The sequence below is a fragment of the Erythrolamprus reginae genome, chromosome 2, assembly GCF_031021105.1.
Source record: "Erythrolamprus reginae isolate rEryReg1 chromosome 2, rEryReg1.hap1, whole genome shotgun sequence".
Taxonomy (NCBI): Eukaryota; Metazoa; Chordata; class Lepidosauria; order Squamata; family Dipsadidae; genus Erythrolamprus; species Erythrolamprus reginae.
In genome coordinates, this window is record NC_091951.1 from 193,005,152 (window position 1) to 193,017,215 (window position 12,064).

The 12,064-nt window shown below is 40.2% G+C and overlaps 1 protein-coding gene across 3 annotated transcripts in view; it reads right to left on the bottom strand.

The window, feature by feature from the left end:
- Positions 1-12,064, bottom strand: part of LRP1 (LDL receptor related protein 1) — a 469,165-nt gene that overhangs the window by 352,834 nt on the left and 104,267 nt on the right. For all 3 annotated transcript variants that reach the window (XM_070740967.1, XM_070740966.1, XM_070740968.1), the window contains one exon: positions 1,184-1,306. In XM_070740967.1, coding sequence (XP_070597068.1) covers positions 1,184-1,306 — 123 coding nt within the window. The remainder of the gene's footprint in view (positions 1-1,183; positions 1,307-12,064) is intronic.

A 12,064-nucleotide genomic window follows, 5' to 3' on the forward strand; every position in this document is an offset into this window, starting at 1 on the left:
AAATACCAGTATAGCAGAATACTATTTACAAACGTGTATACTTTTTTCAACCACGTAGTTTTTACAAACTTCAATATTGACAGCTTTAAGAATAATGGACTCCCAGAATTCCTCCTCTACTTATGCTAGCTCGGGAATGGGAACAGAAGTCCACAGGCTTTAAACTTATCAAGTTTGAAGACCCTTGCACCCAGTGAGGGGCTGGCAAAATTTTTACTGCCACACTGTGGCTGTGGCTTATTTTGTGGGTGTGGCTTGATGGTCATGTGACCAGGCAGGAGTGGCTTGGCAGCCATGTGACCAGGTGGGAATAGCTTGACAATCATGTAGCTGGGGGTGACTTAAAGGTCATGTGACTGGGTGGGAGTGGCTTACAGGCCAAGATAACTTTTCAAATAGGTGCTTGGACTCTTTTTCATTAGGTCACATTATTTGAATAGCCACAAAAAGGACAAATGATAGACAGCATTATTTGTTGAAGAGCACAGTAACATTTTAAGGTTTTGTACTGAACCCAAAAGGTTCAGTATGATAACTGATTAGGCAAGTAGCTCAATTTTCTTTAATTGCTATAAATAATAATAATAAATGACATTTTCCGAAATTGAGAATTATTACAAAACGTCTGTGCATGCTGTCTGCTTTTCAGTTTTAGATAATAATTACAACAATTAAAGTGTTTATGGGTAAAAACATACTATTTAATTATTTCCTATTTTAGCCACCCCGGGTTCTAGGAGAGGGGCGGCAAAGAAATCCAATTAATAATAACAAATAATAATACTTTAAAAGTAATTAAGGATCATACTAAAGTACTAGAGAAGGAAGGACAATAAAAAACTATTAAGTATTCAACAAATAGTGCATAAGCCTACTACCCCCACTGTGTCCCTTCCGTTGGGGGCAGCAGCCCATTACTGCTTGTACTCCTAACCAAGGGGTCTTCAAACTTGACAGCATTAAGACTAATGGACTTCAACTCCCAGAATTCCTCCTCTAGTCATGCTAGATGGGGTAATTAGAAGGCAAAAACAGTTCCATTGTTGTGCGAGGCTTCAGGACAGCCAATATTCAGTGTATAAGACACACCGATATTTCCACCCTCCTTTCGGGGGATGGAGGTGCGTCTTATACTCTAAAAATACGGTAATCACTAGGGAAAAGAGGAAGTAAAGCTACATACATATATCTGGTGATTCATCAGAGCCATCTGGACAGTCCTTCTCTCCATCACATCTCCAGCCCTTGGATATACATGTGATCTGATCTTTACATGCAAATTGTTTGGGGCTACACGTCTTCGGTGCTGGGGAAAGAAAGGCAAGAAAAAAAGAAAGCATTAAAAAATTAGATTCTTCTGTAAAAAAAAAACAGAGGTCATTTTCAGCCTTATGATTCTACATTCTATATCTCTGACAATAATTTCAAAGGTTGGCTATTTAAAAAGCCACCAACTTTGACAGTGCCACTGGGCTCATACATATTCATGATACTTCAGGAAAGAGCACTCTTAAAATGAAAGGTATTCATCAGAGCAAAGCAGAGCAAAAATACATAACAAGATTTTAAACATCATTTAATTTGAATAAATCAGGAATTCACAATTTATACATGAAAGGCTTAAATAAAGACACAAACCAGGAACCATGGTTTTAAATTATATAGTATTTGCACTGGAAAAATTTTAAGAATCTCAAATCTGACTTTTTACAAAAACTACTATGGTGATTCAGGAGCTCCTTCTAAAATTTCACCTTAAGAATGTGGACTGTAGGAGAGGGGGAGTCCACATTTCAAATCTGATTTTAATAGCTTTAAGGCCAACCATTATTCACTTTGACTCAGCCAGAGGATGGCCATATGTGCCTATCTCACAAAATTATTTAAATAATTACAAAAATGGTGAATCAGAAGCATGCCGAATGCTTTAATCTAAAAATTGTTATGTGTAAGTCAAATCTGTAGCCATTACTTTTACTGCCACACTATGGGTGTGGCTTATTTGTGGGTGTGGCTTGATGGTCATGTGACTGGGTAGGAGTGGCTTGACAATCATGTGGTCACATGCAATTTCGCTACCTGCCCAGGTGCAGTAGCATAATTGAGCTGGACTCCGCTAGCACTCAGAGCCATGGGGGCGAGCACACATCACCGTTCCACCTTAGCAGCCCACCTCTGGGCCACCCCAAGAGAACATGAACCAATTCTGTTCACTTAGAAGCTGTAAACACAGACAGCCACTTGGTCAGATTGCAACTTTCTTCCTCATTGCATGTACCATTCTTCTAGCATGGCCTCCCCCAATCTGTCAACACTCATGTGTGCTAAATTCCCTGGAACTTTATTCTCAGCATATACAGAAGGCAACAGGTTGGGGGAGACAGAGAAGTTAATATCTGTAGGATCACATCTGTACCCCAGTTGGAATCACTTACTTACTTACTTACTTACTTACTTACTTACTTACTTACTTACTTACTTACTTACTTACTTATTTGATTTTTATGCCACCCTTCTCCTTAGACCAGAGGTCTTCAAACTTGGCAACTTTAAGACTTGTGGACTTCAACTCCCAGAATTCTCCAGCCAGCATTTCTGGCTGGAGAATTCTGGGAGTTGAAGTCCACGAGTCTTAAAGTTGCCAAGTTTGAGGACCCCTGCCTTAGACTCAGGGCGGCTTACAACATGTTAGCAATAGCACTTTTTAACACAGCCAGCCTATTGCCCCCACAATCCAGGTCCTCATTTTACCCACCTCGGAAGGATGGAAGGCTGAGTCAACCTTGAGCTGGTGATGAGATTTGAACCGTTGACCTTCAGATCTATAGTCAGCTTCAGTGACTTACAGTACAGCACTCTACCTGCTGCGCCACCCCGGTTCTATATATTATTGCAGAAGAAACTGGGGGCTGTTCTCAGTTTCTGTGAAGTGAAGGAGGATGAAGCCAGGAGACACTGCTTTTGGTTATACTGTACTTCCAATCTAACTGAATGGCCTTCCTCAGAAGTCATTCTGGAAAATGACAACAACTGAGTTCTTCCAAAGAGCATATAAATGTATCAGCCCTTGGAAGCAGACCATGTCAGAAAGCAGGCCTCCCAAGGTGGAACTCTATCTCATTAATATAGTCTAGAACAACTTCATTCTGAAAATCTGATAACATTGCTCCTTCCCTCCCTCTTACACTGACAATGAAGGCAAGCAACTTTGAATTTTTTCCTTAGGCTCTCCTATTTTTTAGGCTCCAGTTTTACTAGCAGTCTTCATACACACACACACACACACACACACACACACACTTATATATATATTATATTATATTAATTATATTTTTATAGTATGTATATATATATATATATATATATATATATATATATATATATATAAAATTTTCAAATTCAGCAAAAACATGTGACGTACACATACACGTAATCCAAGGTCATCAATGTACACCTCTTCACTTAGTAGTTAATTACTTCACTGCTGAGTTATTACCAACCAATTATTGCTCCTCCGCTGAGCTGGCTGATGGTAACTCTGCCACTTTCATTATTATTATTATTACTGATTGAGATAGTAAATTTATTTCTAAGGCAGTTTGCTTTGTTATCATGGATATATGTTGGTCTACTACAGTGAACATTTTCATTGTTTGGTCTTGCTATGTATCAGTGATGGCGAACCTTTTTTCTATCGGGTGCCGAAAGAGCATGTGTGCACACTATCATGGATGCGCAAGTGCCCACACCAATAATTCAATGCCTGGGGAGGGTGAAAATAGCTTCCCCCACCCCACCAGAGGCCCCCTGGAGGTTGGAAACGGCCTGTTTTCCAACTGCTGATGTGCCCAGTAGGCTCCTGTTTCGCTCTCCTCCACCTCTGGCTGGCACACACATGTACGTTGGAGCTGAGATTGGCAAAGGCTCGTGTGCCAGCAGATATTGCTCTGCATGCCACCTATGGCACCCATGCCATAGGTTCGCCCATCACTGCTATATGTCATTCTGACGGATTCAGCATTATACAATTATAATAATTAAAAAGGTAGTACCTTTAAAAAAAATCACTCTGCTGTATAGTTAGCTTTCTAAAGTCATGCATGACTTTCTAGCAGTCTCTTTTTCTCATTCTTTAAGCTGCTATACTTCATATCAACTTCCATCTCAACAAAACACCAACAGGAATAGACCCCAGTTTGGAGGGCTAGCAACAGACCTAGAAAGCTTCTTTCAAATAAATGCTTAGCTGTTGAGCTACATGATTGAATTTCCATGCTTGTACATGCACTGGCTTTTCTGATGACCATCAATTAGATTATATCAGGCCAAAACGTGTAAGACAACAAGCCCAAGGCGAATTGGAAAAGAGAAATGTGTGACAAGAGACAAGAAAACTAAATAGAAAGCATGGGAAGTTGGGGTGAGAAATTGTGGGTGGTGGTGGAATAGAGATGTGTATCGGCTAATACAGAGGTCTCCAACCCTTGGGTTGTGACCCGGCACTGGTCTATGGCCCGCCAGGGACTGACCACCAACGTTCCCTTTAAGCTGTGCAGCCGCGTGATCGCGCACATAGTGAGAGAAGGGCACACACCACTTTCTAATATCGGAGGCTGAGCGACTGCGCACCTGTGTACATGACTACAGAATGATGCACAGCAGTTCCCAATTGCCGTGTGCCATTTTCTAACGTTAGAGGGATCATTGCTGGCCGGGCAATTGAGTAAAGCTCCATCTATGTATGCATGGCAGGGGTGGGTTCCACTTACTTTCCCCACCGTTTCGCATTGTGATATTTTGCGCGCCGATCCAGTTATATGACACCAGCAGCGATCCGGTCCGATCTGGGAGGAACCCAACCTGATGCACAGGATCCAGGCAGTGTGTGACATCATCCCTCTCCCAGTCCTCAGATAAAACTGCCCTCCGCAGATGAGCAAAATTGGAAAGGGGAAAATATCCCCAAAGAAGAAGAGGTTATCAAGAAAATATTAGATTGCGCTGAAATGGATATGATGACAAGAAGGTTAAAAGACCAAGAAGAATCAGAATTTTATGTAGTATGGAATAAAGTGTATATATGGATAAATAAGAAAAAGAAGAGTGTATGACTTACATTTTGTGTTTTATTTAGTCTATAAATGAAAGTTTTTCTTATATAAGATCAAATAGAGTTTCTTCTTTTCACTTAAAGTATTAAGTAGACTTGAAGCATTAATAAGGTATTCTTTTTTCTATATGGAAACTTAACTTCTAGAAAAAGCAGGGGTATTGCAACCCCAAATTTATGTTAAATGTATGTTTGTTGGTTTTGACATTTTATGAAAAATCCAATAAAGTTTTATTTAAAAAAACCTGCCCTCCGCAGAATCGGTCCCTGGCACCCAAAAGGTTGGGAGTGCTGGGCTAATAGACCACATGTATACATGGACAGATGCACAGTCTACAAATGTGATAAAGACTATCAAGGATAGTGATTCTTTCAATTAAAAATAATTATTTCTTTCCCTCTGGATTCTTAAAAGATGCAAAACAAGGGGAACAAGTGTGACGCGGTGATGATCTTACAAGAACAAGGAAAGCCGTGTGGGATAAACTCTGGCCTTGTTCACTGCCCAGCCAGCTTAGGGTTCTCTAAGACAGCGTTTCCCAACCTTGGTGAATGCTGGCTGGGGAATTCTGGGAGTTGAAGTCCAAATATCTTCAAGTTGCCAAGGTTGGGAAACACTGCTCTAAGAGATTACCTCTGATGCGAATGAGCCCTGGATGGGAAAAGAGTGCTTGCCTGCTTTTGCTACAAGCAAGCTTCTGATGCAATTATTTCTGCATGGAACAGTTGTTTTCTGCAAACGGAGCATACGTTTGGCTAAAGGATGTCTTTCAGAAAGCTGTCCATTGCCTCAATCTGTTTGCCCTTTGAGAGAGACAAATTCTTTCCAAATGAAGAGGTAAAACAGCACACAAGCATTAAGAATGTTTTTCACATACCGTATTTTGTGGAGTCTAAGATGCACCTTAATTTGGGGGGAGGAAAATAGGGTAGGAAATCTGCCTACCAGGTGTTCATCTGCCTAGCATCCTTAGTCTGGTCACCTTCAGCATATTATTTTATCCACTGATTAGGGCTTTAAAAAAACTTCTCCAGAGAGAGTAATAATGAAAAAGCCTGCAAGCCTTAATAGCTGGGAAGATCATTAGCACCTAGTTAGGGATGGAAAAAAACTTTATTTGGAGCAAGTAGCAATGAAAAAAAGCCTGTAAAGACTTTTTTAAAAAAGCTTCCAAAAAGCTCATACATTCGCAGTATAAGATGCACCCAAATTTTCAGACTCTTTTAGGGAGGAAAAAAGGTGTGTCCAAAAAGTACGATAATTCTGTTTCATTCAATACTAAACGTTAATAAGTAATGAGTTCTGTTAGGAGACCATCCTCAGAGATCCTGATAAAGTCTGTGATTGGAAAGAAGCTGAAAGATAAGCCATTGACTCTTTATCCCAGGGGAATGTTTGAGAGGCTGGGGTGATGGCCAACCAGAGAATGAGGAGTTAAGATTCTTACACATGTAGATACTCTAGTAGCTACTCTGTGTAGAACACTTCATCCTGCTTGACCAGGCACAGCAGGGAAGAAAGCTTAGCAACACATTTAACAATTGAGTTTTCCAGGCATCTAGTTTGTCCAGAATGAGTGGGAAAAACTATGTGTTTTTATAGTTATAGTTTATTAGATTTGTATGCCGCCCCTCTCCGAAGACTTTAGCATAGGATTGATGTGCAAGGATTGTATTTTAAGAAATTGCAGGTCTAATTATATTGGAGCTAACTACTTGAAGTTAAGGACCTAATTAATAACTTATATTGATTTCCTTAACATAACATACTCTGTTTCCCCCAAAATAAGACATGCCCTGATAATAAGCCCAATCAGGCTTTTTAGTGCATGGCAATAAGACCAAGCACTTATTTCAGGGTTCAAAAAAAAAAAAGACAGGGTCGTATTTTCGGGAAAACACAGTAATAATCCTTAACATAACAAAATCTACAATATTGGGATGGGTGGATCCATATTTATCCCACATTTTTATGTGCAGATATTACAATTTATTAAAGAGGGTGGTTAGATCAGGAGTGGGGGAAATCCTTTTTAAGTACTTTTGCCATCCACACAAGTAGAAATAACTTGCTATCCCCTCTTCAGTTTCCTGAGTAATCTAAACGAAACCAAAGTTATTGTTAATTATAATTACGTTTTTTTCTGCTATTCTTACATTTTTAAAAAACCCAATGTATTCCTCAGGGATTTCAATTTCACTTCAATTATATTATTCAGGGCAATTTCCTGAATTTGTGATAACCAAAATAATGAGAAAGCTCTATTTTATTGGAAGCGTTAGTGGAGTTGTGGTTGGAGAATCCCGTTCTTACTGGTACTGTTGTGAATCCTCAGCATATCTTTGCTGAAATGTTCAGTTTTTAAAAGCATAATACTGCATCATCAGAACTAGTTATCGCCTACTTTAAACACATCCCTGGCTGGAGAGGACCTTAAGACATCCAGGGTTAATGTCCTCTTCCTAACTTGCAGATATAATTGTACCTCTGTCGCTGTGCATTACTTCAAGCAGTCAACTCCTCTTCCCCCATGCAACTTTCAAACACATAAATGCCTATAAAACATATGGTATAATGTAAAATGTGACAATGTTTCACGTTTCAATCCTGCATTAGTACCAGCTCCGTATCATACAGAGGTTCTGAAACTCGTTCAAACAGGGCACTACAAAGAATTCAGATTTGATGATGTTATGCACACTACTAATAAATATCCTTTCCCCAAAACTATTTTGTTCGCTTTGTTTCTGCCATGGTAGAGTCCAGATTCTTTGACAGGCTGATTGGTAGGATAAGAGAGAGTTGAGAACACCTGAAAATAGAACATTCATGTTCAAACAAAGGACCAAAGGCTGGAGAGAAATAGTAGTTGACATCATATGTTCCTCGAGGACTACAGCTAATTATTGACTGGTAAATGACCTAGACAGGCCTTAACTTGATCCAGCAAGCCACTAATAAATCCCAGGAAACTCATCTTGTTCCTCTGTTGCCCTTCTTCAGTATCTAATCCATCAAAAGTGTCCTTATATTTTAACATCTGAACATCAAATGTTCTAATGTTCACAGAGAAAACTGTACCCCGCCCCGCAGTCTGAAATGAGAGAAAAGATTGAAGGATATAGTACACCTCTACTTAAGACCTTTCCTAGATAAGAACTGGGTGTTCAAGATTTTTTGCCTCTTCTCAAGAACCATTTTCCACTTACAAACCCAACCCTCCGAAACTGTAGCCAGAAAAGGCAGGGAGAAGCCTCTGTGGGGCCTCTCTAGGAATCTCATGGGAGGAAACAGGGCTGGAAAAGGCAGGAAGAAGTCTCTGTGGGGCCTCTCTAGGAATTTCCTGGGAGGAAATAGGACTTCCATCTTCCCTGGGGTTTCCCCAATCTCACGCATTATTTGCTTTTACATTGATTCCTATGGGAAAAATTGCTTCTTCTTACAAACGTTTCTACTTAAGAACCTGGTCACGGAATGAATTAAGTTCGTAAGTAGAGGTACCACTGTATATAGGCAGCCAGAGATCTCCCGCAGAAAACGTACATTTTTTTGGAGGGATATTTATGGTCCTGCTTGGTAAGCAAGCCACTAATTCACACACAGGTCTCTTGCGTCATTTCAGTCAATTTGTTGGGAAGATTCCTAAATGGTACAGTTGCTATCTGCTAATTGCTGCCCATCTTCTATGCCTCTGAGCTTTGCCAAATCACATGCACATAAAATAAATGGCCATCAAAACCTCAAAGTCAATACCATTAACCCTAAGGGGCTCCGACACCAAAGCAATAAGAATGAAAAACAGCAATAAGAATGAAAAAGTATCACAGCATCCAAAGAGTGAATGGGTTTGGAAAAGGGCAGCAGGGGTGTGTGTGTGGGGGGGGGGGGTGTGTGGGTGGTGGAAGGGTTTTAAAGAATGATACATTCCTGTAATCCTGAATCTAAAAACACCAGGAATGAAACTGACAGATTCAATCATTCAAAGCATTATTGGTAGAAAGGTTCCCCATGAGCATGCTTAAGATACTGTATATTAAAACAAACATATTACACCAAGCCAAGGTAGTAACAATCCCCAGTTGGGACCTCTGTCCAACTAAAAAGCACTATCTCAATCTATGAATGTTACAAAATCCCTCTGATTCCCAGCCCTTGCTTACGTTGGAATTTTTATCTTGCTTTCAATCCAGGACCATAAGGGACAGTGCAGAGCCTATAGCTAAGAGTAAGTAGAGTTGGATTATTAAATTCCAGTTCCGAGTCTTAAATCATAAAAGCACCAACTGAATCAAGCTGCAGAAGGCCAGTAGCACCGCAGGGTGCTTGTTTGTGTAAGGATTTCACAAACTATATTTCACGCAAAATACATTTTGTGAAATCCTTATGCAAACAATTGCCTTGTCTCTTACAGGTCACATCTACCTGACCCACTAGAGCAGGGAGGCAAAGAATGTGATGGGTCCTGTCCCCTAAGATACATGTGGCGGGATCCAGAAGAAGGGCCTTCTCCGTGGTGACTCCCTCTCTCTGGAACATCATCCGCCTGGAGATTAACACGCTTTCGGAATTCCCTGCAGATTTGTTTCTTTCAGCAGGCCTGGGGAACCCAGAGTGGGATGGCGCCCATTAAATGGCTGGTATGAATGTGTGGCTGTCGCCAGGGTGGTGGTGGTGGGTCATTATTTTATTATTTTTCTTTCTTTTATATGGTGTTTTTATATACTTGTAAGCCACTTTTGAGTCTCCATGTGCGAGTAGGCAGCAATATAATTTTTCTAAAAATTCTTAAAAGAGATAAAAAACAATAACTTATTGGACCCAAATCAGCATGGCTTTACTGAAGGCAAATCATGTCAGACTAATCTCATTGATTTCTTTGACTATGTCACAAAGGTGTTGGATGAAGGTGGTGCCGTGGATATTGCCTATCTTGACTTCAGCAAAGCCTTTGATACGGTTCCACATAAAGAGCTGATAGATAAATTAGTGAAGATTGGACTTAATCCCTGGATAGTTCAGTGGATTTCAAGCTGGCTGAAGCATAGACATCAGAGAGTTATTGTTAATGGCGAGTATTCTGAGCAGAGACAGGTTACAAGCGGTGTGCCACAAGGGTCTGTTCTGGGTCCTATTCTTTTTAATATGTTTGTGAGTGACATAGGGGAAGGTTTGGTAGGGAAGGTTTGCCTATTGACTCTAAAGTGTGCAATAGGGTTGATATTCCTAGAGGGGCCTGTAATATGGTAAATGATTTAGCTTTACTAGATAAATGGTCAAAGCAATGGAAACGGCAGTTTAATGTTTCCAAATGTAAAATAATGCACTTGGGGAAAAGGAATCCTCAATCTGAGTATTTTATTGGCAGTTCTGTGTTAGCAAAAACTTCAGAAGAGAAGGATTTAGGGGTAATGATTTCTGACAGTCTCAAAATGGGTGAGCAGTGTGGTCGGGCAGTAGGAAAAGCAAGTAGGATGCTTGGCTGCATAGCTAGAGGTATAACAAGCAAGAAGAGGGAGATTGTGATCCCCTTATATAGAGCGCTGGTGAGACCACATTTGGAATTCCCCTGTTCAGTTCTGGAGACCTCACCTACAAAAAGATATTGACAAAATTGAACAGGTCCAAAGACGGGCTACAAGAATGGTGGAAGGTCTTAAGCATAAAACGTATCAGGAAAGACTTAATGAACTCAATCTGTACAGTCTGGAGGACAGAAGGAAAAGGGGGGACATGATCGAAACATTTAAATATGTTAAAGGGTTAAATAAGGTTCAGGAGGGAAGTGTTTTTAATAGGAAAGTGAACACAAGAACAAGGGGACACAATCTGAAGTTAGTTGGGGGAAAGATCAAAAGCAACGTGAGAAAATATTATTTTACTGAAAGAGTAGTAGATCCTTGGAACAAACTTCCAGCAGACGTGGTTTGTAAATCCACAGTAACTGAATTTAAACATCCCTGGGATAAACATATATCCATTGTAAGATAAAATACAGGAAATAGTATAAGGGCAGACTAGTTGGACCATGAGGTCTTTTTCTGCCGTCAGTCTTCTATGTTTCTATAATGCCTAATGCCAAGGAGCCTGTAGAAAAATGGAAGGTTTCGAACCGATGCCTACAACAGCATGCACAATAGCTGCAGATCTGTTCAAGAAAGTCATAGCAGTCCCAAAGCTTGAGTTTGTTCTGCTGTTATGACATCTTAACAAGACTATCCTATTGCCGACCCCTGGGACCTGCCACTCAGACACAAAAGGCATTTTGTTCCCCACCACTGGCCCTCTCCTTTCTCCTGAACATAAATCGTTCCCTGACAACCTTGTCAAAGAGCTTCTGGAGAATCCCAAGCCCCGCTCTAGATTTACACAGGCTGTCATGGAAAGAGATATATCTTCGAAGGTCTCCAAAACAAAACCTCAGGCCAAATAACAACATGGGGACTGAAGGGCTTCTGTTTCTTAAAAAAAAATAAAATACAAGAGCTTCCTTGCTTTGCCTACCTTTCAGGACTGGGTGTACGCTCCTAACACTACTGTTTCCATACACTCTGTTCCTAGATTGTCTATTCATAGAAACATAGGAGACTGACGGCAGAAAAAGACCTCATGGTCCATCTAGTCTGCCCTTATACTATTTCCTGTATTTTATCTTAGGATGGATATATGTTTATCCCAGGCATGTTTAAATTCAGTTTTCAGTTACTGTGGATTTACCAACCACGTCTGCTGAAAGTTTGTTCCAAGGATCTACTACTCTTTCAGTAAAATCATATTCAGGCTGCATGTCAACCTACTTTTTAATCCTTTTCTAAATGGAGAGATACAGTAGAAGGCACTGAATATAGCATTTTCTTCTTGCCGAAAAAGTATATGATCGTCCAGAAAATAAGTTTAATTATTTGGGAGACAAAACATTCATATTGCCTATTATCAACATGCAAAGCTTCCATCAC